General features: G+C 45.6%; 2 protein-coding genes and 1 long non-coding RNA gene across 3 annotated transcripts; 1 reads left to right on the forward strand and 2 right to left on the reverse strand.

Annotated features, from left to right (window-relative positions):
* Nucleotides 1-1,617: 1,617 nt before the first annotated feature.
* On the reverse strand, nucleotides 1,618-21,119 carry abcg1 (ATP-binding cassette, sub-family G (WHITE), member 1). Its single transcript, XM_085431035.1, has 15 exons — nucleotides 21,031-21,119; nucleotides 11,595-11,841; nucleotides 8,669-8,786; nucleotides 8,287-8,419; nucleotides 8,160-8,210; nucleotides 7,940-8,085; nucleotides 7,297-7,420; nucleotides 6,685-6,799; nucleotides 6,466-6,611; nucleotides 6,234-6,335; nucleotides 4,847-5,015; nucleotides 4,071-4,171; nucleotides 3,098-3,256; nucleotides 2,891-3,009; nucleotides 1,618-2,801 (listed from the first exon to the last, which is right to left on the reverse strand). Exons 1-15 carry the CDS (start codon nucleotides 21,091-21,093, stop codon nucleotides 2,573-2,575), a joined length of 2,022 nt encoding a protein of 673 aa, XP_085287161.1. The 5' UTR covers nucleotides 21,094-21,119; the 3' UTR covers nucleotides 1,618-2,572.
* On the forward strand, nucleotides 18,688-23,000 carry LOC146694759 (uncharacterized). Its single transcript, XR_014914943.1, has 3 exons — nucleotides 18,688-18,753; nucleotides 21,689-21,769; nucleotides 22,053-23,000. It is a non-coding gene; the product is annotated as an uncharacterized LOC146694759 (long non-coding RNA).
* Nucleotides 22,535-26,724, reverse strand: spcs2 (signal peptidase complex subunit 2). Its single transcript, XM_085431038.1, has 5 exons — nucleotides 26,624-26,724; nucleotides 25,587-25,670; nucleotides 24,078-24,238; nucleotides 23,656-23,790; nucleotides 22,535-23,554 (listed from the first exon to the last, which is right to left on the reverse strand). Exons 1-5 carry the CDS (start codon nucleotides 26,669-26,671, stop codon nucleotides 23,368-23,370), a joined length of 615 nt encoding a protein of 204 aa, XP_085287164.1. The 5' UTR covers nucleotides 26,672-26,724; the 3' UTR covers nucleotides 22,535-23,367.
* Nucleotides 26,725-27,233: the final 509 nt, after the last annotated feature.

The following is a 27,233-nucleotide window of genomic DNA, read 5'->3' on the forward strand; positions in this document are numbered from 1 at the left end:
CGTGCTCGCTGCTCACTCAGATTAGAAGTTTTCTTCCCATGCAGAGTGTACAGCAGACGCTTATGTTTGTCTCACTTTTTACAGAATCAAACTCAAAGTAATGTGAGTACTTACAAGCTTTAAATGCTGCACAGTTGTACTCTCTCCATATTATCCATTGTTGAGGTACACCCATCTGTTACCACTAAAGTCACACGCACTCATGTCATTGTCATGAGACACTCTCACACATAAAATCATGGTTTAATAACGCAGTAACGCAGCGTGCTTACTGGAAAGTAACTTTAATTTGATTAATTTTTGTAATAGTAATCCCTTATTTTACTCATTACTTGTAATGCCCCTCCCTCATCCTGGTCATGGTGGACAGATGCCCCTCCCTCATCCTGGTCATGGTGGACAGATGCCCCTCCCTCATCCTGGTCATGGTGGATGGATGCCCCTCCCTCATCACAGTCATGGTGGATGGATGCCCCTCCCTCATCCTGGTCATGGTGGACAGATGCCCCTCCCTCATCCTGGTCATGGTGGACAGATGCCCCTCCCTCATCCTGGTCATGGTGGATGGATGCCCCTCCCTCATCACAGTCATGGTGGATGGATGCCCCTCCCTCATCCTGGTCATGGTGGATGGATGCGTCTCCCTGACTGTGATTATGGCTGATGGATGCCCCTCCCTGACTGTGATTATGGTTGATGGATGCGTCTCCCTGACTGTGATTATGGCTGATGGATGCGTCTCCCTGACTGTGATTATGGCTGATGGATGCGTCTCCCTGACTGTGGTCATGGTTAGGATGTGTCTGAGTACAGAATGACCGCTCAGGTCTTATAAACTCTGCTTTAAATGTTTTTGCCCGTCTTGAATTAAGACGGGCAAAACCTTCCTCGGCTGTGGTAATGATGATAAAACTGAACTTGACACTGTGAAGGTGATGTACATGTGTGTCTTCTCTCAAAATGCAGCTGCTGTTGTGGACAAACGAGCTGAGCCTAGGTTTGCCAGCACTTATCAGCTGGCAAATTAAGAACATCTCATTACAACGTTTGTGGTGTTGTCCTCTTGTGGGTGGTGGGGAGGACGCAGGAGGCACTAGAGGTTGAGTGCTTGGTGGATTGGGTGGCAGTCAGGGGCAGAGGTCTTGGTATTCTGATCCCCGGATTCCAAAAATGGCTTGTGATACATGGGTGTCGCCTCGCTCGTATGGAAGGGCCCCTGTTTAATCGTGTCTGAATCCCTCTGTGTGCTCTGCGTCTCTGATTCACATCTAAACTCTGATTTTATTTTCCTTTTCTCACTCTCTGAGTTTAAATCTGATTTTTATTTAACCACGTTTCAAAGATGAACATTTCCACTTTTGTGTTTTAAATTTCTGCTGTGAAATCAGATGTGACACAGTGATTAGAGCAGACGTCCAGTAGGATGAACGTCATTTCCCAGTAAACAGCTCCACCTGCTGGTTGCAGAGACACAGTGCAGCTAAGCGAGCTGCTCAGTTGCTTTATGTGAGGAAAAACATCTGCTGAGTTTTTCAGACAAAGCTGTTTGCCTGCTGTCGCAGGTACATACACAGTTAACCTGAATATTAAAAACAGACAGTGTAATGTTCCCATAATTCAGTTTAATTAGTTCTGTCACAGCCAGTGAAATGATCAGGAATAAACAGCATCTCAACATGACAAATACTTTTGATATTTTCATTGTTTTGTTCATCCTACCTTTCAGAACACGGTGTGGGTAATTATTGTTTTATTGTTTTATTGTTTTATTGAAATATCAGTTTTTCTGTTTTTTCACAGGAAAGTTTTCTAAAATTTATTTAATGTGAATTTTATCAAAGTAAACAGATGTAATATTTGTGCTTAAACAGGTTCCAGCCAATGATTTTTATTCATATTTATTGTAAAACTTTTATATCTGAATCATGTGGATTTACTCCCAAACACTTTCCGCTCAAAAGTTTGATTTTTCATCATTTTTATCCCCAGTTAGTTTTCACCAGCAGCCCACTGAGTTTTGTTTTAGCCTCAAAAGAAAAGCTTCCAGGATCTAGAAGATTTTTGTTTGAAATCATGTGTCTTTGTGTGTGAATGTCGGTCGGGTGGATGGAAGATTAAAAACACTTTTAAATGCACTGCCGAAAACTTCATCCAACAGTTTTCCAGGATTTGCAAAATCTGAAACATTCCTGCATCACTGCCTTCAGTGGATCTGCAGAGGCAGGATGCTTAAACATGAAGGACAGAACTCAGGAAATCAGGGCCTCTGTGCTGCTCTCACCTTTGACCTCAGCAATAAACTAAAGAGGCAGAGATGTCATCATCCTGCAACTGCAGAGGCTTTTATTCTAAAAAGTAGAAATCAGTCAGGATGTGGCATGGTGAAACCTCCAGGATCCAGAAGACCAGCTCCTGGTCCCACAGGACCTCCATGAGACCATGAGATCTCCCCCTGTAGGCCTGCGGTGTCCTCACATGCCATCTCTTCTTCATGTGTTGTTTAAGAGCGAGTCAAAGTGGAGACAAACTGGACAGCTGCTCTGCGACTCCTCCTCTTCCTCCCGGCCTCGCTCTACCTCTCAGAGCTGATTTTGTACCGGAGGACAAAATAAGCAATGAGTCTCAGAGACAAAAAGAAGATGGTGAGGACAATGAAGTCCAGGTAGAGTTTGGCGTCCAGCATGTCCAGCTCCTTGAGGATTGCCTCAGACTTCTGGAAGTGACACGCCTCACCTTCACCGCAGTGAAGATCATCACGACCCAGGCTGTAGATGGACAGGATGACGCCTTCAAACCCGTACCTGAAACACACAAACACGTTCAGAGAGTGCAGCAGCGCCCCCTGCTGTGTGGATACAGCTGCAGGCCCGCCAGCTAACAGCGCCCCCACCTGACGTAAGAGATGTAGGACATCCACTGCAGGTACCAGGGGATGGTATCGAAGCTGACGAAGAACCCGGAGAACAGCAGAACCGGGATCGCCGTGACCGGACCCACAAACGTGGCCACCTACAGGAAGCAAACACACACGAGTGATGTCAGCACAGGAGCACACCTGTGAGCGGACAAGAGGTGATGGAGGAAACAGCGAGCGGACCTGCAGAGAGGTGGAGGCGGCTCCGATAAGCAGACCCAGACTCTGAGCCACCAGAGATGTCAGAATCCCCAGAGACAGGAAGAGGAAGAACCGGCCAGCGTCCGGAGGCTGAGCCGTCATCCAGTACACGATACTGCAGTACACCACCGGGAACACTACCTGTACAACAGCGACACTGCAGGTCAGCGGGTTGATACTGCCAGGTCTCCGTGTGCAACGTTAAGCTGAAGCTCTTAAATCTAGGTGTGCGTATTGCCACTGATTTCTACAACGATTCAATTCTGATTCACAAGGTTGGATTTTGACTCAGAAATATTATAATTCTGATCAATTATCTTGGATATGTACAGCATGTCCGTGTGCGTGCTGTCGGGCTTACATCCTTTTGCAGAATCTGTTCAAGCTGTTTTCAATGTTTGGTTATTGTTGAAATGGTTTTGTGAGGCTGTAGCTGAGATTCTGACATTTCTGGCAAAATACATCAAATTCAGGATTTCGTGAGTCGATATGGGATTATTAAAATCAAAAACTATTTTTTAAACCCACCCCTACTTAAATCTAATAAGGTTTAAGGCTTTCATTATTAGGGGTGTGGCCTCTTAGACTGACCAGTGGATAGTGATACAGACAGCTGTGGGTGTTCGCTGTCTGCTAGCCTGAGGTGAGGCATCCCTGAACTGGACCATTGCTGTTTTTTTTAGAACATTTCTAATGACATTATCAATATCATTAGCAGTTACCAGAAATATGGCCGGGGTGAAGTTACTGTATTAACTGACTATCCATCAAGGGTGAGCCCCCAAAGTTTCTAACAAAATGATAAACTGTGCCGTCAGAAAAATGACAATAAAACAAGATCTTTCATCATCTTTCATCTTCAAATGTGTCATTAAAGAAAGAGATTCAGGAGCTGGAACCAGGAGCTGCCACTCTAAGTGCAGCTTAGAGATCGATAAAGCTGTGTCTTTGTTACCTGGAAGGGGACATCAGCCATGGTTTTGGCCAGGTAGTACGCTTTCAGGCTGTACCAGTAGTTGAGGTGTTCTCTCAGAAAGACGCCCATCTCCAGAGGAACTGAAGCACAAAAACATGGCAGCAGGTTTTCAAAGGTTGCGACGAATAAAACTCGTCCTTATTACAGAGACTTAGTCTGATGTTCTCTGACAGCAGCTCCCAGAGCGACTGCTCGCTCATAAAATCCCAGAAAAGCTCAAATTTAAAGACACAATTTTACCGTCATTAATCCTGGCAATTGTGGGTGTCAGTTTAAGGATTTTCCCACTGCAGCCTGGATGGGTTTGGCCCTGAGAACATCAATAAAGCTTTTATTGTGTATGAGACAGAGAGTTCCTGAGTCAGAGCCGGCACCTTTGGTGCTGTTCAGGTAAAAGTGACGCACCTGTTGCTGAGCTCACCTCTGAACACTCAGCTCTATGCTTGAACCTCTGTGATGTCAGAGAGGCTAACACTTCAGAACCTCTGTTTACAAGAGGAAGCCAGTCAGAACAAAGTTGTCTTTAAGGGGGAGGGGCTAAAACAGGTTGTATTGCAGGTAGGATAAATGGAGGTCTGTTGTTCTGTCCACCTTTGTAACAGCAGACCTCGTGTTACACAAGCCGATGAAGGACAGAGAACAGCTGCTCTCCAGCTCGACTCTGTGATGTATTTGTTACGCAGATGACACCCTGATCTTACTCAAACGTCACCTGTGTGCAGGTAAAGTGACACAGCAGCTTGAGGCGGACTCACAGGTGAGCACCGTGGGCATCAGAGCGGCGAACATGAGGAACAGCATGGAGAAGAAGAGGAACCCCGAGTTACTCAGAACCTTCTTGGCTTCGTTCCCGATACCCAGATACAACAGACCAATAAGAACGCCGATCCCAATGTGAGACGAGATCCTCAGGTGAGTCAGCACCTGCCAATGACAATGCCTTACTTCAAACTGCAATACTGCACAGTAATATTACCACACTGACAATGTTTTATTTCACAAATCTGTGCTGGAAACCGTCACCACGTGTTTAAGTTACAGTGAAAACAATGTTTTTGTGATTGAAAAGTAATCAGTAAAATGATGTCATTATATATGACCAGACTCAGACCAGAGTTTTAGGAAATTAGGAAGAAAATTGGCAAGAAATTATTTGTAAACCCGTCTAAGGAGCTTAGAAAGAAAAGCATCTGGACTTCTTTAAGTTTCTTGAAGACATTTCATCTGAGAAGCTTCTTAAATTCTATGAGCAGCTGGTGAAGAGTCACAGATTTTTACGCCCAGCGCCCTGTATCAGGATGGAGGCAGCTACGGTTGTAGCCACAGCTGGGCCAGACTGACAGAAGCGAGGCTGCCATTTCGCGCCATCGGCCCTTCTGGCCAACACCAGTAGGTGGTAGGTGAAGTGTCTTGCCCAAGGACACAACGACCGGTTCGAGCCCCGGCTCGAACCGGTCGTTTGCAACCTTCCGATTACAAGACGAACACCCACTCTTGAGCCACGATCGCCCCACTGGAGACACCAAACAGCCACCTTGACAGGACAACACTCAGTTGTTCACATGCATCTAAAGGTCAAAGGTCACTCTTTGAGAGTAATCCAATGATGTTCAGGAACAAATGAGGAAACAAAGTAGTTGAGATCTCTCAGTCTGGAAAAAGGGAGTTTTTCCTTCCCACTGTCGCCAAAGTGCTGCTCATAGGGGGTCATATGATTGTTGGGTTTTTCTCTGCATGTATTATTGTAGGGTCGACCTTACAGTATAAAGCGGATTTAGGCAACTGTTGTTGTGATTTGGAGCTGTATAAATAAAACTGAATTGAACTGAAGTTGTTGCTGCTGAGGGTGGCCCAAACCAGTTTTTAAGTTTAGGGGGCCATCACTTGGTTTGGATATTTTTCCCCTAAAAATAAACACCTTCATTTAGTAACTGCATTTTGTGTTTACTTGTGTTATCTTTGTCTAACATTTAAATTTGTTTGATCTAAAACATAACAAAAATACAAAAAATAGAAAACTGGGAAGGAGGCAAACACTTTATCACACCAGTATAAATGGTAATGATAATTGTTATGTCAGAGTGATGGAAAATGGTGTCATCTGTGTGAATCTGAGGTGACGTGTACGGAGGTGTTTGTCACCGAGTCTCTGAGGATGCTGAGAAAGGTCCTCCTGAACAGGATGGAGAACTGCATCATGCAGCTAGCAGAGAAGCTGTGACAGCCTTCAGACGATGAGCTCTCCTGACGGGAGATCATCACAGGTACATGTTGATTTTCAAAGGACTCATTCGTCATGAAACATTCAAAGGAGGTAAAGCGAAAACCTCCCTCTCATCAACCAATCACAGCAGAGGGCGTGCTGTTTTTTTACCTCCTCGGTGCGCTGCCACAGGAAGGGGTGGAGGGTGCTGTCTCCGTTGAGCTCGGGCTGGTGGTCTTTCTCACACTTCCTCTCCTGAGCTGCCATCACCAGCCTGATCATCTGGTCCCCGTACTCTCCGGACGCCACCTCCATCACTGCGCACAGAACCCATCAGTGAGTCTGACGCCGCGACGGCCGAGTGGGAACAGCTCGCCGGGCGAGCCTTACCGAAGTCAGCGGGGTTGTGGTACGTGGGGCAGTTCAGCCCGAGGTCTCTCAGGTACGGGACCAGAGTGGACACCTGTCCCCTGTAGATACACTGACCCTGACTCAGCACGTACAGCTGAAACACGCACAGAGAGACAGACACAAGTGAAACCCGCACTGAATCATGTTTCTTATCATTCTGTGGACCCACACCAAGGTTTTCAGCTCCAAACACCTTTGTAGAGCACTTCCTGTTCTTCTCTCATCCTTAAAACCTGAGCAGGAGGAAACGGATTTCACCCCATCATACAAACTGTTACAAGTGCTCACTCGAAGCTTCTTTACACCACATTTACTCCTCTACACAAACTTGATTTTATCCCCTTTAAAAGCTCTTTGCCCCCCTCACACTCTGATTAGCAGATGACCCTCTAACCCACTGAAGGAAATGTAATCATTTATTTATTGCTTCTGACATTAGAGCTGCTTCTATAAATGTTTCAAACTGTTTCAGATCTTCAGAAAAAGAACCGCTGCTAACACTTCTGTGCATTGTCCAGCCACACGTTCATGTGATACCGGTTTACACCACTAGATGGTGCAGTGAGTCAGTGTAACGTGGAGGAGGGTCACCTTGTCGAAGAGCTCGAACAGTTTTGCGCTCGGCTGGTGGATGGTGCAGATAACCGTCCGTCCTCCTCGAGCCAGAGCTTTGAGCAGAGACACCACTTGGAAACATGACGAGCTGTCCAGGCCACTGACACACACACACACACACACACACACACACACACACACCTTCATAGAAGCTCAGCATGAAGCAGAAACATGACCAAACATCACTCACATGTAGAATTTGAAGTACAGCTTGTTCTGATCAAACGTCTGAAATAAGTCAAGTAAAAATAAAACAGCTGTGCTTTGGCACGACTGATCTCTGAGGCAGCGAAACCATTTCACACAGGTGAGTGGCGGGACCAGGAGTCGAACCACAGATCTCCCTGCATGATCCTATGTGTCAGGCATAACGTTTAAAATGAGTCTGCACAGTCTGAAAGGCTCTAAAAGCGTTCAGCCTGCGCGATTCAAAAATTGCTTTAGTGCAAAGATTTAAAGTTGGTTAGGAAGACTGAGCTGACTGAGTGGAATGGTTCAGCTGCTTTTCATTGGCTGAGGACAGAGCACCGTGGTCAGGACTGATATCCGACCTTCTGTGACCTTCTGCCAGCTTGGGATGAACCACGGAGAGGACCTGGAGGTCAACCTGATTTCTTACCTCGTGGGTTCATCGAAGAACATGACCGGCGGATTGTTGACAAGCTCCAGAGCGATGGCCAGCCGCTTCCTCTGCCCCCCCGACAGGTGAGACGTCCTGGTTTGAGCACATTCCAGCAGACCCAGAGCCATCAGGATGTCCCGGACCTGAAGGAGCAGAGATCCGAGTTCAGCCTGAGGGTAGAGTCTGAGATCAGGGAGGCCAGGAGCGATCGGCTCACCATGTCTCTGCGCGCCTCCTCCTTCTCCTGCAGCTTCAGGCTGGCCGACACCTGCAGAAACAGAGAGCAGGGTCTGCGATTACTGCGGTCTGCAGTAGGCTGAACGCTGAGGCTCAGCAGCACCTACCATCATGGCCTCCTGGACACTGAGGTGAGGCAGCAGCATGTCGTCCTGCATGATGTAACAGGAAACCTTCCGGAAAGAGCGCAGGTCTCTGGGCTGCCCGTTGATCAAGATCTCGCCCTTCATCCCCGTCTCCCTGTACGCAAAGACAGACGTGCACTGAGCGCGCTCTGGACAGATCCACTGACCTGCAATCAGTAATCAGATTCTTCACTAGCATTTACTGACACACACAGAGGTACGCAGGCCGATGTGAGGATGCGGTAAAGCTCTCAGACTGAGATGTAACATAATCTGAAAACATTTTTAAAACATCTGCAGCTGAGAGCGCTATGACCTCAACCTCACACTCAGTCATCATCTCCGCCCTGATGGATGCACCCACCTGTACCCGGCCAGGATATTCATGAGCGTGGACTTTCCGGCTCCTGAGGGCCCCATGATAGCCACCAGGTCCCCACTGGTGAATTTCCCAGAGATGGCTTTGAGCAGAGTTTTGTAACCTGAGGCGAACAGAAACAATCAATGTGCAGGTTTCCCAGCCGCTCACAGAGCCGCTCTTTGTGCTCGAACTCTCGGCTCAGGTTTCCCATCAGTTTGGAGTTTTTCTCTCATTCATGCAGACCAGCAGCTGCTCTCACACTTTAGCCGCTCCGCTCGGCTTCTGTGCGAAAAACAAACACTCCCGCTCATCCTAAAGGCTCACTGCTGATGTTTCAGTGCTGACGGTCTGGACTCAGGTCAGTTACAGAACTCGGTGAGGCTCGTGCATCGTCCCGAAACAGACCACGTTTCTCCTGGACCTGCAGATGTGCTTCAGACATCTACAGGTCCATCAGAGACCCTCCCAACCCTTCAGCTGTCCCTCACTTACTCCGAGCAGCTACCCTGATCATAGTGTGACCAACCAGAACATTTACATCAGCGTGAGTCCAAAAACCCTGCAGCAATCATGAAAACATCTTCAGTAATCTGCTGTTAGTGTTTTGTCCTCACAGTGAGCTCAGCATCAGACTTATCCACAAGTTTCACAGTCTCAAAGCAAACAGTCACTCATGACTGAAACACAGTGAAGCACACATGTAAGAACGTGTGTGCCGGGCTGAGAAACCATGAAGAATGTGCTGACACCTGAAATCCTGTCTCAGAGACCAGGTTTCTGAGGTTGTCGTTATAACTGAGGAGTGTGTTACACGTTACACACAGAGGCTAAACGCGCTTTAATGAGATTATTAGATTTAATCTGACCAACAGTACCCTCCGCACACTGTACACCCAGATGAACGTCCTCAACTCAGTACACCCATGACTGTACACCAACCCACCAGCCAACATCATCGTCATGTATGCTGATGACACTGCTGTGGTTGGGCTCATCTCTGATGGAGATGAGACGGCGTACAGGGTGGAGGTAGAGAACTTGTCCTGCTGGTGCTCAGAAAATAACCTGAAGCTGAACATCCTTCAAACCAGAGAACACATGGACTTCTCCCTGAAGTCCATGATGGAGAACGGGTGGTACTCGGGGGCCACGACCGAGAGCAGAAAGACAGCTATTACAACTATTCTAGCCTGTTAGCGCCTCGTACATGCCCCATTACATCAACCCTCACGTCTTCATCTGCTACTCTGCTTCATGGATCTATCTTTCTGGCCTTTTAATAACATGTGATCGCATGTTAACAGATTCTGTTGGCCTGAAAAGCATCAAAGAACCAATCAAAGGTTTTGTGTGAAAATTACAATAGAAAACCTGTAAATGTTTTCAAACTCACACCTGCACGCTGTTTTTGTGCACCTGAGCAGGTGTGAAATGTTCTCAGTGAAACTCATCTTTTCTAATATGAACAAAGAGTTTGGCTGAGCTCCATAATAATGGTCTGTAACCTGAGGCTATCAGAGTCTCTAACAGATCTAGTTTCAGCTAGAGGTTCCCGGCACAGCTTTACACAAGCACTATGTTCATTTTCTTGCTCAGGACCAATCAGAGGTAAGATGAGGTAAAGACCGTACAATGATAGAAGGAAAACAGAAAACCCCAACAATCAAATGACCCTCTATGAGCAAGTACTATGTGACAGTGGGAAGGAAAAACTCCCTTTTAACAGGAAGAAACCTCTGGCATCCTGTCTTCCTTCTCTCGCCCCAACCAATCACAGCATATGGCCCCGCCCCTCCCTGAGCCTGGTTCTGTCGGAGGTTTCTTCCTGTTAAAAGGGAGTTTTTCCTTCCCACTGTCGCCAAAGTGCTTGCTCACATTGGTCATATGATTGTTGGGTTTTTCTCTGTATGTGTTATTGTAGGGTCGACCTTACAGTAGGATTTAAAGTTAAAGTGGATTTAGGCAACGGTTGTTGTGATTTGGAGCTGTGTAAATAGAATAGAATTGAATTGAAAATTGAATATTAACACATAGTGAGTGAAGAAGAAACACCCTGTGCATCATGGGAAGGGATTCCCTAAAATAACAATCCGACCCATTCTCAAGCCTGAGCAGAGCTCAGATGTGGGCGGGTTCACGAGCGGTGACATCATCGCTTGTTTTCTTGTTCTTGCGTCTTTATTTTCAGGCAGCGAGCGACGGCACGTCCTCCAATCTGACCTGCAGCTATTTACAGCAGAAGACCCAGCTGAGATTAACAGATTACAGCCGCTAATCCAGCGAGCGCACAAACACACAGCAGCCAAACCGAGAGCACCCAACGGCTGCCTGCTGACGCACAGCCCATCATTAACAATAAAAAGTCAAAAGAATGACATGAACCCTGTGAGGTCGGCCATCACCTTTGACCTCTCCAACTGGACAAATAAAGCCCCTAGATGGATAGATCTATGCACACACACACATATATATGTGAATATACTTTTTCTGTTCAGGGCTATAAAATGTGAAGCCGTCTGAGATTAAATTTGTGGGTTTATGAGTCGGTCAGAAGCGTTTATGTCAGATCTTCTCTTGCGTTCTGCAGACTCAGCATCTCTGTGAGGTTCAGGGTGGCTCTGATGTTGGTGTTCAAAGGTCAATGGTCACTGTGACTGTCTTTAGTCAGTCTTAGGTTGGCCTGATCCACATCTCTGTGGAAGCCTTTTAAAATAGAAGCATTCAGACCAGCTCCTCCTGCTGTCCTGATACTTTTTGCTGTTATAGGAGCGTGACTCAGGATCTGTAATGAATAAACCAGCTACAACACAAGGCTGAATCGTGCTCTGGATTATTTTCCACCCTTCAGGCATTAGCTGGCATTGAATTTACAGTGACAGTGTGTTTATTTTCTGAACCTCTGCCATCTTTGTTTTGTGTATGACTCTACCTTTCTTCCTCCACCAGGGTCCCTCTCTGACCACGAAGGAGACGTCTTTGAACTCAATGTTGACCGCGGGTCTGCGAGGTAATGAGGAGAACCTCTGGGCCTCCATCAGGTTGTTGTCCACCTTCTTCAGGTGTCCCTGCAGCAGTGGCGTCTGCTGGCTGCCAGCCAGCCGCTTGTTGACCACCTCATCCATACAAAGACAAACTGTCCGGGGATCCAACATAAGGTCAGGGGGCCCGTTGGTATTCTGAAGGTGAATAAAAGGAATCCGGCTTAAGACAACCATAGCTGACCATCTGAGAATGTAAGCAAAAAGGTCCATCAATCCATCCATCCACCATCCATCCACCATCCATCCATCATCCATCCACCAATCCATCCATCCACCATCCATCCATCATCCATCCACCATCCATCCACCATCCATCCATCCATCATCCATCCACCATCCATCCATCATCCATCCACCAATCCATCCATCCACCATCCATCCATCATCCATCCACCATCCATCCACCATCCATCCATCAATCCATCCATCCATCCATCCATCCATCCATCCATCATCCATCCACCATCCATCCATCAATCCATCCATCCATCCATCCATCCATCCATCCATCCATCCAACCATCATCATCCACCGTCATCCGTCCACATTATCATCCATCCATCCATCCATCCATCATCATCCGTCCACATCATCTTTCATCCACCCACATCATCATCCATCCATCATCCATCCATCCAGCCATCATCATCCATCCATCATCATCATAATCATCATCATCCACATCATCATCCATCCATCCACCATCCATCCACCATCCATCCATCCACCATCATCCATCCAACCATCATCATCCACCGTCATCCGTCCACATCATCATCCATCCACATCATCCATCATCCATCCACCGATATCATCATCCATCCATCATCTGTCCAGATCATCATCATCATCATCCATCCATCCACATCATCATCCATCCATCCATCCATCATCCACCCACATCATCATCCATCCATCATCCATCCTTCATCATCCATCCAACCATCATCATCCACCCACATCATCATCCATCCATCCATCCATCCTTCATCATCCATCCAACCATCATCATCCACCCAAAATCATCATCCATCCATCCTTCATCATCCATCCAAACATTATCATCCACCCACATCATTGATTGATTGATTGGTAATTTATTTCAACATGTGAACAATATACAAGTACATTTAGAAAAGAAATAAGAGAGAAAAAAAATACTATACAAATTACATACAAAAAACCATTCTGATTAATTTACATGTTGAAAGGGAGTGGGAAGAAGTATACACTTATTTAATCCCACCCCTGTCCCATAAATTATCAGTGAATATTTAGTCAGCTTCCTTACTGATATAATTTGTAATAAAAATAGTGAACAGATTTCTGATATACTATAATATCACATCATGAATTTTTTGTTTGTTTGTTTTTAAATAGAGACATTCACTTAATTTAAATATTTTCCTTTTCTTTATAGATCGAGAAGATCATATTTTTATAACTCTTTTTGAACAGTTTTATGTTTGGACGTTGCTTTAATTCCATATTCAGTTTGTTCCATAGTTTCACTCCATGAACAGAAACACAAAAGCCTTTTCTTGTAGTACGTACCTTCATTGTTTTGAAGTTACAAAAACCCCTTAAATTATAACTTCCTTCTTTCAAAAAAAACATACTCTGAATATTACCTGGCAGTTCTTTATTTTTTGCTTTGAATAGAATTTGTGCTGTTTGGAATTTCACTATATCGTCAATTTTCAATATTTCAGACTGCAAAAATAGTGAGTTTGTATGTTCCCTATAACCTGCATTGTGGATGATTCGAATTGCTCTTTTTTTAAGACATCATCATCCATCCATCATCCATCCACGTCATCCATCATCCATCCATCCACCCACATCATCATCTATCCACGTCATCCATCATCCATCCATCAATCCATCCATCATCATCCATCCACGTCATCCATCATCCATCCATCCACCCACATCATCATCCATCCATGTCATCCATCATCCATCCATCCACCCACATCATCATCCATCCATGTCATCCATCATCCATCCATCAATCCATCCATCATCATCCATCCACGTCATCCATCATCCATCCATCAATCCATCATCCATCATCATCCATCCATCATCCATCATCCATCCACGTCATCCATCATCCATCCATCCACCCACATCATCATCCATCCATGTCATCCATCATCCATCCATCCACCCACATCATCATCCATCCATGTCATCCATCATCCATCCATCAATCCATCCATCATCATCCATCCATGTCATCCATCATCCATCCATTATCCGTGTACATGTTTTTTTCAGTGTTTTGCTAAAATAAAAGCTGAACCTAAGCTGTACCACAGAGACTTGGTAAAAGCTTACAGATTTTGGTAAAGCTGGTCCTGTACACACAGTATCACAGACTCTCGCCTGGATGATGCACTCACATATTTCTGTAGTCCTTGCTCTAATCTCAGCCTCAGTCACACTAGAACTAAACAATGTTCACTCCGCTGAATCTTTGTTTTTTCAGACTCATGGTAAAGCAACTGATAACAGCACAGGACAGAGAAGACCACTGACAGCTGGAGAGCCACAAAGGTGAATGAAAAAAATATGACTGTGTATAGCGTTTACAGTTTAAACCATTGAAGCGTGTGTTGGTGTGAAGAGAAGCTGAATGAATTCACTCATCAGGGCAGGCGGGTTTCCTGCATGAATGGTTAGCTCGCGACTGTAACCTGATTGTAGGTGCAGCGGTGAGATCAATGAGCCTTTGAGGGGTCGGTGGTCAAAAAAGTGCTCTAGGAGCCATTGTTTGTATGTGGTCACTTTTTGTGTTTTAACAGTATGGCATGTTTTTATGGTAGACACATGTAATTAGAGTCAGGTGTTGTTGGTCAGAAGGAGCAAACGGTTTGTGGCCGCTGATAAGAGTCTGCTGAACAACAAATGCAACTGATGGAAAGCAATAAATGTGTTAAACAGGCAAGATAAGTATGGCTGGAGTTATTGAACCAAGTTTCATTCATAATAGTGGCATTGCGTCACCTCTGCCAACGAACACCTCGGTAGCTTCAAGCGTAGGCTTAGCCTCTTGTGATGGCCAAAACCACGGCCGCACTAAAAGTGGGCAACTCTTACATATTTTAATTCATTCCTTCATCTAAACACATTCACACACACTTTGGTTTGCAATAAGTTTATTGACTGGTTTGAACACATTTGTTCTATTCGCAAGCGCGTACATTTAGTTTACTTATATATTAATACCAATTCATTTCTGATTTTTGGTTTGATTGTGACTAATCTTTGTCTCTTTTACTGGTTTCTTACCTGCCATCATCCCTGGCATCTTTTGTTGCCAGACAAAAGATATTGGCCAGTGTTTAAAAAACTTAAATACATAGATGGGCTGACTGGACCACACCACCACTTCCTGTTGAAGGGGGCAGAATGTGTATTTTCTTTAGTTAACCTCCTAGGACCTGGCGTCCACATATGTGGACATCGCATTTTGGGTTAGACTAAAATACTCAATTTTGCTCTACAAGGGCCTGATATCCACTTATGAGGGCATTATACTGATACTGTTCTATCAAAATTTTAAATGAATATCCTCATATGTGGCTCTCATTTTTCTTAGAAAAATAAGACAGCTGGGATAGGCTCCAGCGCCCCCGGCGACCCTGAAAAGGATAAGCGGAAGCTAATGGATGGATAAAAATCAGGTAAAAAAAATCTGGTAATTTTTACATTCATTAGGTCCCAATCAGCCCAGATATCAAAGAGAAATTAAAAATGCTGCCGTGGAAGAGTTCGGGTCTTAGGAGGTTAAACATGTTTTTGTAGTTAACTAGATATCTGAGTTTAATGTTTTTGATTTCCTTCTTTGCTGTTTAGTTTATTAACAAACTGAACTGCATCGTTTTTGTGGTATGTGATTGTGTTTAGTTGTCGCTGTTTTGTCATAGTGGTCTGATCAGCCATTACAGTGGGGCAAAAAAGTATTTAGTCAGCCACCGATTGTGCAAGTTCCCCCACCTAAAATGATGACAGAGGTCAGTAATTTGCACCAGAGGTACACTTCAACTGTGAGAGACAGAATGTGAAAAAAAAATCCATGAATCCACATGGTAGGATTTGTAAAGAATTTATTGGTAAATCAGGGTGGAAAATAAGTATTTGGTCAATAACAAAAATACAACTCAATACTTTGTAACATAACCTTTGTTGGCAATAACAGAGGTCAAACGTTTACTATAGGTCTTTACCAGGTTTGCACACACAGTAGCTGGTATTTTGGCCCATTCCTCCATGCAGATCTTCCCGAGAGCAGTGATGTTTTGGGGCTGTCGCCGAGCAACACGGACTTTCAACTCCCGCCACAGATTTTCTATGGGGTTGAGGTCTGGAGACTGGCTAGGCCACTCCAGGACTTTCAAATGCTTCTTACGGAGCCACTCCTTTGTTGCCCGGGCGGTGTGTTTTGGATCATTGTCATGTTGGAAGACCCAGCCTCGTTTCATCTTCAAAGTTCTCACTGATGGAAGGAGGTTTTGGCTCAAAATCTCACGATACATGGCCCCATTCATTCTGTCCTTAACACGGATCAGTCGTCCTGTCCCCTTGGCAGAAAAACAGCCCCATAGCATGATGTTTCCACCCCCATGCTTCACAGTAGGTATGGTGTTCTTGGGATGCAACTCAGTATTCTTCTTCCTCCAAACACGACGAGTTGAGTTTATACCAAAAAGTTCTACTTTGGTTTCATCTGACCACATGACATTCTCCCAATCCTCTGCTGTATCATCCATGTGCTCTCTGGCAAACTTCAGACGGGCCTGGACATGCACTGGCTTCAGCAGCGGAACACGTCTGGCACTGCGGGATTTGATTCCCTGCCGTTGTAGTGTGTTACTGATGGTGACCTTTGTTACTTTGGTCCCAGCTCTCTGCAGGTCATTCACCAGGTCCCCCCGTGTGGTTCTGGGATCTTTGCTCACCGTTCTCATGATCATTTTGACCCCACGGGATGAGATCTTGCGTGGAGCCCCAGATCGAGGGAGATTATCAGTGGTCTTGTATGTCTTCCATTTTCTGATGATTGCTCCCACAGTTGATTTTTTCACACCAAGCTGCTTGCCTATTGTAGATTCACTCTTCCCAGTCTGGTGCAGGTCTACAATACTTTTCCTGGTGTCCTTCGAAAGCTCTTTGGTCTTGGCCATGGCGGAGTTTGGAGTCTGACTGTTTGAGGCTGTGGACAGGTGTCTTTTATACAGATGATGAGTTCAAACAGGTGCCATTCATACAGGTAACGAGTGGGGGACAGAAAAGCTTCTTACAGAAGACGTTACAGGTCTGTGAGAGCCAGAGATTTTCCTTGTTTGAGGTGACCAAATACTTATTTTCCACCCTAATTTACGAATAAATTCTTTACAAATCCTACCATGTGAATTCATGGATTTTTTTCCACATTCTGTCTCTCACAGTTGAAGTGTACCTCTGGTGCAAATTACTGACCTCTGTCATCATTTTAAGTGGGGGAACTTGCACAATCGGTGGCTGACTAAATACTTTTTTGCCCCACTGTATATATACCATCCATCCGCTTCCACTTATCCTTTTCAGGGTCGCGGGGGGCGCTGGAGCCTATCCCAGCTGTTATGGGGCGAGAGGCGGGGTACACCCTGGACAGGTCGCCAGTCTGTCGCAGGGCCAAACAACCATTCACACTCACATTCACACCTAGTAGCAATTTGGATTATCCAATTAACCTATCCCCACAAGCTGCATGTCTTTGGACGGTGGGAGGAAGCCGGAGTACCCGGAGGGAACCCACGCAAACACGGGGAGAACATGCAAACTCCACACAGAAAGACCCCGGCCTGATGGTGGAATTGAACTCAGGACCTTCTTGCTGTGCGGCAACAGTGCTAACCACCGTGCTGCCCATTATATATACCTTTGTGTGTCATTTCCTGTTTGGGTCAGTTATGTTTGTTTGGGCAGTCGTTTCACATTTCTTTGGCTGAGTTTAGTTTTTTTTATGAGCTCAACATTTTTGTTTTGTAAATATAACTTTTTGGGTTAAATAAATGAAAACCTGTTTTTCTAACTCCTTGTGCAGTACAGTGAGAGCGCGCCGATAATAGAGTTTCGAACCTCTATCCCTCCTTAAAAAGCTGACTGAGGAGCCTGCTGGTTGTGATTGTCAGCTCTCATCCTGCAGAGCCGAATGTTTGTTGTCTGGGTTTGTTGATTCTCTACAGCAGGCCTGGACGCAGACGTGGATGTAGTCAGATTAGGTACAGGTCTATACAGGCCAGAACATCCAGACTGGCCAACAGCCTGTATCCACAGGCTGTGAGGCTCCTGAACTCTCTGCCCCCCTCTCACAGACAATAACCATATCCAACTTCTTAATAGCAATGAACTGGTCTGCATTGGTGCATCATATCTTTATTCTCTTCCCCCTCCTGCCCCCCCCCCCCCCTCTTTCTTAAATAGATAACTATCATATCTGATATCATATCTCACAGTACAATAATATTGAATGGGTTGCATTGTTGTATTTTGTCATGTTTCTCAGGTCTTTGTCTGAATTTCTACGAACATTATTGCTAAGGATTGTCTTATTGCATTGGAGTCACACTGGGTTAAATATGTACACTTGGGTTTTAAGGGGTATTTATTATTTTCTTCTTTTTTTGGGGTTGTATGGAAGCCCCAAACGCAATTTCATTGTTCTTGACAATGACAATAAATAAATAAATACTAAATACTATTAGCCGTCAGCTAGTCCGGTGTTGTTCCTGTAGGACGGCCATGTGTGACTGACCTGACCCAAACGAGGCACTAATCTGCCTTCGAGCAGGAGGTAACTGTCGGGCAGAGCTTAGTCACCGAGCTAAAGAACAGGCTGAGTGCAGGATTTAAACTGAGCACCCGGCTGCTGTGATTCAGCAAAACTATTGCCATGGTCACCATGGTAACCCTTATCATTGATTTCTTCACTCTCAGTACTGACATCTAAATTACAATTGAGGATTATCTGCGGGTCTTCACAAACTGAATATAAAGGTCAGTATCAGAGGTTTCTCCACTCCGCGTGATGAAGCATCAGTGCCTGAGATGTCTCTTGCGCCATGTTGGTTCTTGTTTTCAGGAAGTGACCATATTTGGATGAGAGGAAGGAGCACTAAGTTAAGAGCTAGTTATCAGTCTACAGACACAGATACCTGCTAATCAATAACAACAGTTTCCCTCATTAACCCTGGAGCTCAGTTTGTTACTACGGCAACCTCACAGCAGACATATTATTGGTCACAGGTGTTTGATGTCACCTGTCAGCCAAAATTTGAGAAAACAATTTAAAAACAAAAATGATTTCTTGCCTGGGAGTTTTTCCATCTTTGTTTTTTTGGCTCATCTAACATTTTTCAGACGTCTCCATTTGTCTGCTTAAAAAAACGACCAAATAACTTTCCTGTCATTACTCATCACTGCAGCATGAACAGCTTTACATCACTGACTCATGTTGAGAATATTTTTCTATGTGGAAGTGATGCTTTTTGTAAAACTCGAGCAGAATAGGAATACATACACATAACTAATAATTTGTGACCACACAGACAGGAGCAGAGATAATCCTGAGCTCAGAAACATATAAACATGTGACTAAACAAAGAGCTTTTCAGGAAATCAGAAGATTTCAGGATGTTTACGAGGAAACTTTGTGTGTGCAGCAGTAAAGGAAGTACAAGTACTGTACCTGTGGATCACCTCATAAATTGACTGCAACATAAGTATAATCTGAAAACTGTACTTAAATTACTGTATTTTATTCCTCCGGACAATTGTACTGCTGGAGCATCGAGACACCTGCAGCAACAGATGAATGTGTTCCTCCATTTGGTTTGTAAAAGTTCTTAAAGTAGTGAGAAACCTTTGTTGTGACTCATCGTTTCAGCCCATAAACTGTACGATTTTAACATCATCCGATTTTTACAAGTTCTCCATGGTTTGTGTAAAAGTCTTAGTAAAAGACTCAATGGAGGAACAAGTACCACACATTTATACTCAAGTATTAAGTAAATGTACTTACACGTGTTAAGAAAGGAGAAAGGCTTCTATCCTCCCAGCACGAGTCCGCTCTGTGAGAGCTACTAAACTTTCAAAACTTCCAGTCGTGGGCGTGGCTACTGGAGCCCCGCCCCTGCATGGAATTTGATTGTCACACCCCGAAACAGTGCTGTGACATCACCACAGCCCGGGCAGACATTAGGAGGGGCCACAAGGAGGTCTCGATTATAACTGCACCTCCTCCAGCAGAGGCAGCAGTGAGTCATGATGTTTGGTCTCTGTGGATAATCTCAGCCATCATAACAACGGTACGAGGGTGTTTAAATTGTAGGAAGTCTTAAAGTTTGCATTGTCAGAGGCGTGGCCTTTTGACTGACAGGTGGATGGTGACACAGGCGGCTGTAGCTGCGAGTTTCACTTGAACCTTTTGGAGCATTTTTAATGATACTATCTGACCAATAATATCGCTGCTGTGAGGGTACTGTACTCACAGACAGTCGACGAAGGCTGATGTTACTGAATTAGCATCATCTGTATCTGCGTGATGCTCCATACAGTCTCACCAAGCTGGCTAGCATTAGCACGCCACCCTCTCGTTTACGTCTGGGTAAAAAACAACGCTGTGGTGGTTAAACGCTAAAATGTGAATCCTGAAACGAATGAGTGATTTCAGTGTGCTTACTGCCATCTATTATATACAGTCTTTGTCCCTGCAGATTTACGATTTAAGCCGGAGGTCTGAGCATTATTTAGCAATGTTCAAAGCTTAGTACATATATTTTCCCCTCATTTAAAAAATCCTGTAATCACCCCGTGTGTCCACCCTGACTCCATTTTCACTATAGCCCAACATTTCATGCAGTAGGTTTCCAGTCTTGGCAGTCACTGTCTTAGAGAAACAATCCCAACAGAGGCACTAACACCCCGGCACTACAGAACTGCCCCTTCAGTGCGTGAACACAGAAACGATGAGGATAACCCCGCAGTATCATTCAAGTTAAAATCATATTATCATCATGAGAAGAGCTCTGCTCATATCATCAGGACTCTCCTCTTCCTCCCTGAGGAGCTGACCTTGGTGCAGTGGAGCTGCAGGACTGTTAACTTCTTTAAAACCCAAACATGTGAGATTTGCTGAGCCTCACACAGCTGACCGTCACATTCAGGCTGATTCCCACACAGATCTCGTTGCTTAGAAAGCTGTTTCCTTTCCTTAAACCAGCAGGAGACACAGAGGGTCACCCCTCATCATACCTCTGGAGTCCTCATACTCACCATGATGATGGAGTTGGTGACAGTGGGGTTGTGGACGGACCAGGCAGCCATCAGACAGGCCATGGCCGAGAGACAGCAGCACTCTGACACACACACACATCTGATCAGTGCCTCACTGACAGGCAGCAGCCTGCACTCATGGCCCTGCCCCCTCACCACTAACCCCACCCCTGTCTGGTGGCCACACCCCTCTCTGTGAGCAGTGAATAACATCAGTGGTGCTGCCTTAAAGAGAACAATAATCTGCCAGCGTTTTTTTTTATTATTTGTGTTTGTCACCTAAAAACAAACAAACAAACAAATTTCCACAGGTGCTCTACCCACAGCCTGTAAATAACAGATGGACACTGCCACCTGGATAATGTCAGATTAACGGGAAAACAGACCAAATTTAAACACGCTCATTTATGATGAAGGTCTTTAGACCGATGATCCCAAACACTCACCGCAGAGCTCCCTCTGAGTCTGCTGGGGGCTTCTTCCTGTCGCCAAAGTGCTTACACGTGGTTGTCTGATTGTTGTTGTTTCTGTGTTATTTAGCTTAATGCTAACCCAGCAGCTGTGTGCCGGGCTGACTCCAACAGTTTACATTTGAACCAGTTTGACCTCATTATGGTTAAAAACTCCTGTGTTTCACATAAATTTTGTGTTTGAGCAGCTTCAGCCTCTTGGACCCTGAGCATTTTAGCTGCCACCATCTTGGTTTTGGGGTGGAGTCTCAGAGGCCATTGGAAGACGTGTGAGTATCAGACGGTCTCTACATCATCAGCACGAATGTTGCATAGGATTTTATTTGACGTAACTTTGTTCAGTTTGGTTTCTGCAGACTGAAGCCAAATATGAGGATTGGAGTTTGACATGTTTTTATCAGGAAATCTTTAAAAGCTTTGATTTCATTGTTTCACGTCGTGAGCTCTGAAATGTTTTACAGTTCAAAGAGCGACTTTAGTTTCAATCTCTGTGCTGCAGACTGAGTCAGGTTTAAATGTAACTGCATCCATCCATCCTCTTATCCTTGACAGGGTCATGGTGGGGGTGGAGCCTATCCCAGCTACCACAGTGCAGGAGGCGGGGCACACCCTGGACAGGTCGCTAACACAGAGAGACAGACAACCATTCATACTTGTGAATGGACCGGCCAGGCGGGCGAATCAAACTCAGGACCTTCTTTAAATTGAAATCAGCATCGTTTTGCTGTCAGTTCAGACGTCGCTGCTGGAAAACTGAACCTCATCAGCGCCTGACGGTGCTCAGACCCTCCACGTGTCCAATCACTGACTCTTTAAAAGAAACCGTGTGAACAGTGTTGGAGCTGCACGCCGGCTGCTGCCTGTGGACGCGAACGTCAGCCTGAGTTCTCCACCTGCTGGTCAGACAGCGGTGCTGCACCACAAACACCTCCACACAAACCAAAGCCACACCCAGAGGTTGCTGACCAGGTTCACCTGTGCAGGTGACCCTGTGGGGGCTGAGAGCTGAACTCAAAGTGAGACACACATCCAGATGTTTCTCTAACAAGATCCAAGTTTAATGTTTTTTTTAACACAGAGAAAGCATCTGAGAATAAAAAACTTTCAAAATAAAGGTCTGATCAATGTCCACTTCCTGTTGTACGGCACCAACACGTCGGCCAGTGAGCCGACGCGCCGGTTAGTTCACCTGCTGCTGCAGTTCAAACTGATTCTCACATCACAGAGAAAAAAATGACGAAAACTTTACTTTTTTAAACACTGAAAAAAATCACATTTTATTTTTAAACCGTTGGCCATCATTAGCTGCTTATTCCCCACCTCCGTGACCCTTACGTAAGGCTCCGCCCACCACAGCCATGTCACACAGCGGTCCTTAAACCTTTAATACTTGGAGACCCGGTGAAGACGCATTGAGTCTCAGGTTGTTTTTAAATAGCTGAAATGTTCCTAACCTGCTGACAGAACACCTGACCTTTGACCTCTGAGTGACAGTTAGCTGTGACAGGAAAATAAACCCTTCAGAGTGGAGCTGAGCCTCTGACTCTGGTCTCTGTCCCTCCTGAAGTTCACTGGTTTCTGATCATTCCCACTCTCGGAGCATGAGTGGGCAACACGGACCTGTGACTCCGCCTGCTGCCGAGTCTGTCTAATAAAGGAGCGGCCGCCGGTTTGCGGCTGAGCGTGCTGACCTCCGGGGTTGTTCAGAGTGTGGTGGTAAAAACAGACAGACTGCAGATTTCAGATTTTTAATATGAATGCATGAATAAGTTTCCTCTGGCAGCTCCTGATGGAGCCGGCGCTGAAACCAGTGAACTCTGAGGAGGAACAGAGGAGGCAGACTCACACCACGTTTGCTTCCCGTCTTTTATTTGGTCTTCTTGTCGGCGGCGAGCGTGTCGTGCAGTTTAGAAACGCTCTTCTCAAACTGGTCCATCACCAGCGTCCCGTGTTCGTCGAAGAACGCCGACACCGACTTGGTGAAGTCCGCCTCTCTCGACTTCTTGGACTTCCCGTCGGAGAAGGACACCCGGAGCGTGTACTGGTCGTCAAACCTGGAAAACACAGACGCAAACTGATCCACTCTGAGTCCTTCGCAGATGAGGAAATGTGCAGACTGCTGGGGGTTGCTGGTTTGATTCCCATACTCACTGACCGTTTGAGGGAGGAGGAGAGCTGCCAGATGTGGTCTGGATCCATCCCAGCTGGATCCTTCTGCATGGCCACCAGGAAGATGTTCTTCTCTTTGTAGGAGGTGTACAGCGTGAGGATGCCCATCATGATGAAGTACGTGAGGAAGAGGAGTTAGGGAAAGCCAACACGCTCATCATCATCATCATCATATTAGACGGAATCATTTCTACAAACATTTGTTTTTGTGTTTCAGTGACATTCATGAGACTTTCGGTGTTTTTAATATGTAAAAACATTTTTACATTTTTCTCTTTCATCTGTCGTTTCTGAATTTTGAATCTTATTTCAACATTTTTCCCCTCACATGTTTCACATATGACACACTGTGAGTTCATCATCTTATTTTTTAAAAGCAGAGGTGAGATGTGTCCGTCTGAAGGATATGAGATGACGCAGCAGGCGAGGACGGGTCTGGACTCGGGGAAGGGGTGCAGATAGTCCCAGACCAGAGCCAGCATGGCAAACAGACAGGACACAGTGCAGATCAGCAGGCGCCCGTCGACCAACTGGAAGTTCTCCAGGTAACCGTACTTCTCCAGCAGCACCTGGTCATAGATAGGTCATATCGATATGAAGTTTAGCCAAACAAGGTGAACAGCAGCTTTCCTTCACATGCGTTCATGACTCATCGTGATGAGTGAAAAATCCCAGCCGACAGTGAAGCTCTCACACGCATGCTGGCTTTATGCTGCAAACATCATTCAAAGCTTAAACAAGTGACGAAGTTTCGACTGTAGCTGTGTCCATAGACTGCGTCCTCCGAAGACCGAGAAGACCAAAGAGCGAGGCTGTGAAATGTGACGGTCGAGCCTTCAGTTTTGTGTCACCGCGGTCTGGGTGGAGTTTAATGAACTCGCCGTCTGCTCCTTGCTGTCTAAAATATAACAGGACACTGGAGTAAACTCTCGACCGTCTCACACTTCTGTTTAATCAGTTTTCTGTTTGACGTTTATTCAGCTGTGTGAAAACTAACTTTAATCTCAGCCACACAGATTCACTCAGGAACAAATAAAACGCTGAAAGAAGCCAAACAATAACATCTTTAGGTTGTCTAAGTGACTCATATATCACGTTTAACCTGAGTAGCAAAAGTCCGCGGTGATCTGAAAGTGATCCTCCGGGAGTTGTGCCGTTCTCGGCGGCTCCAGTGACCCGCGAGCTCCCGGCTCGCTGTCGAGCTGGTGGGTAGCAGACGTCTCTGAAAACGTCGAAGCACTTTTACAAATATGTGGCGTCTTCATAAACCGAGCAGATATTTGAAGTTTTCACAGCTGCTTTCTCTGAAAATATGTTAAAAGTTTATTTTGTGACCCAGAAAGATTAATAAGAGTAATATTCAAACTTAGTAGCGGCCGCCATTGTTGGAAACTGGAGTTTGGCTGGGCCGCGCTATGAATTCTGGGATATGGTGGGCCACGAAGGACACACCCGACCCATCCTTCAAATTCGGGGAAAAGGAGGACGCATTTGTCGGCTGCATTCGGAGGAGTCCACGAATTTGAACAGCCTTCGGCGCGTCGCTGTGACGTAATCGGTCTACAAATACGTCCTCAGGAGGAAGCAGCCCATGAATTTGGACACGCCCCCTGTGTGACTCTGACGTCATCAGCTAAAATCCGACCAATGAAATTAGCTCCTTGAAGAAACACTGCTCAGGTCGCTTCAAACGTAGGCGTTCCCTCCTCCCACAGCTGCAGTTCTCCACCCTCCTCTCATCTGAGTGAACCTTTCCTGTTTTACTTTTACTTAAAACATCTTGCTCTAAACCAGAGTCATTCATGTCTCCGAAACATGGACGTAAACTGCTGGAACGTTTCAATAAGAACAAGTAACACATGCGGCTCATGTTTGAATATTTGCTGTTAACATGTGGATAAAAATAATCAATTAAACCTTCTTCGCAGCGTCATCCAAGGAGTTCTTCACCGCTGCTCCATCCCATTTATCAATCTTCACCGGCTTCTCGTCGATCCTCCACTGAAACACAAACACAGCAGTTTAATCGACAGTTTCCATCTGAAGATCAGGCTAACATAAGCACGGAGGCGGCGACTGCAACTCTTCTCAGGGAGAGTTCATGTTGAGGGCGGAGACATCATCTTCCTGTCATCGTATGATGGAAGCTAAAGAAATCTGAGCCTTAAAATGAGTTTCTAAAAAATGGGCTTAAAGAATATTTGCATGTTAAAAATCTGGAGGGGACGAGAACAACGGAGAGGTTTTGGAGGCTCGTCGCAGTCCAAAAACTGAAAGAAGACAAAGACCAGGGCGCCATCAAACACAGACCATCAGACCGGAAACAAGATACATGCTCTTACAGTGAAGGGCGCCTGATCGCAGGTCAGCTGGTGACTTCCTGCTCTACGCCCCCCACCGTGTCTGACACCAGCAGTTTAAAAGCCATGTTTGCTTTAATGCAGGAAGTGACCCAGAAACGTGCTCCAGGAATTAACCGCCCCCCCTGTGCCCACGTGCAGCGCCACCTGCTGCAGATGTTTTACCTGTTTCATGTGTGGAAACTTAAAGCTTCATTCTGAAGCACGCCTCCTGCACTCCTACATCACCTGTTTAACAGACGGGTGAGTTTAGTTAAACTGTCTGTTTCCGGTTTGGTGCAGCTGTTTAACAGCTGGAAGCAGGAAATAGAACAAACCGCTGAACTTTGACCTCTAATAACGGTTTATTTCCCACGCAGAGGTTAAACTCGGCTCTCAGCTTCATGCTCAACTTTGTTTTTATTTTGTTTTCATTCTGAATGTATCCACTTTAGCTCGTTAGCATTAGCTTAGCCCCTTAGCGGCGGCTCACACAGACACACACCGAGCCGCACAGCAGCTGCAGCGGGGACATAGACCTCCCAGCTCCGGGACACAGACCCTCCCCGCAGGGGTTCATCCTGCTCAGGAGAATCCGTTCACGCTTTTACTCACTTTCTCCAGCAGCCCGCTCTTTCTGTTCCCCGCAGCTGCAGCCGCCATCTTCTCTTCCGCTACAAACACGGCTCTGTGACCTGGATGCAGCCGATTGGCTGTCCACCGAAATTATAGCGCTCGACGCGCATGTCGTCACCACGTCTGCAAGCGTGGCCGAGGCAGCTGCGGCGTGCGCGCTCATGTGGAAAATACAAACGACTCAAAAATGAAATGAATAAAAACGTACGAGGTTCAGTTTTTAGCGAACAGCAGGAGGCCTTTATTTATCTGACACCTTAAAGCGCGTATGCTACCGCTGTATATAGTGTATTATCTTACTGAGGTTATATTTGTTTGTGTTTTATCTGTATCTTTATCCTTCTGGTATCTGTACCTGAGCTGAGGCAACGCAAAACAAAAACCCGCCGTGGAATCAATGAAGTCTTATCGTATCTCTTATAACTTACTGAAGGCCTCCATTTTTTTGTCAAAAACCACATGTGCAGAACATACTTGGGAATTTTAAATTGCAGTGCTCCCACAGCCCTCAGTGTTACACTAAAACAGATTACAGTGTTATACACACACAACAGAGTCCAACACAATCCAAGAGTTTGTGTGCAGTGTG

The sequence above is a fragment of the Copadichromis virginalis genome, linkage group LG14 (genome assembly GCF_057382275.1).
Source record: "Copadichromis virginalis isolate Kocher_CV1m ecotype Utaka linkage group LG14, C_Virginalis_male_GT1.1, whole genome shotgun sequence".
NCBI classification, from domain to species: domain Eukaryota; kingdom Metazoa; phylum Chordata; class Actinopteri; order Cichliformes; family Cichlidae; genus Copadichromis; species Copadichromis virginalis.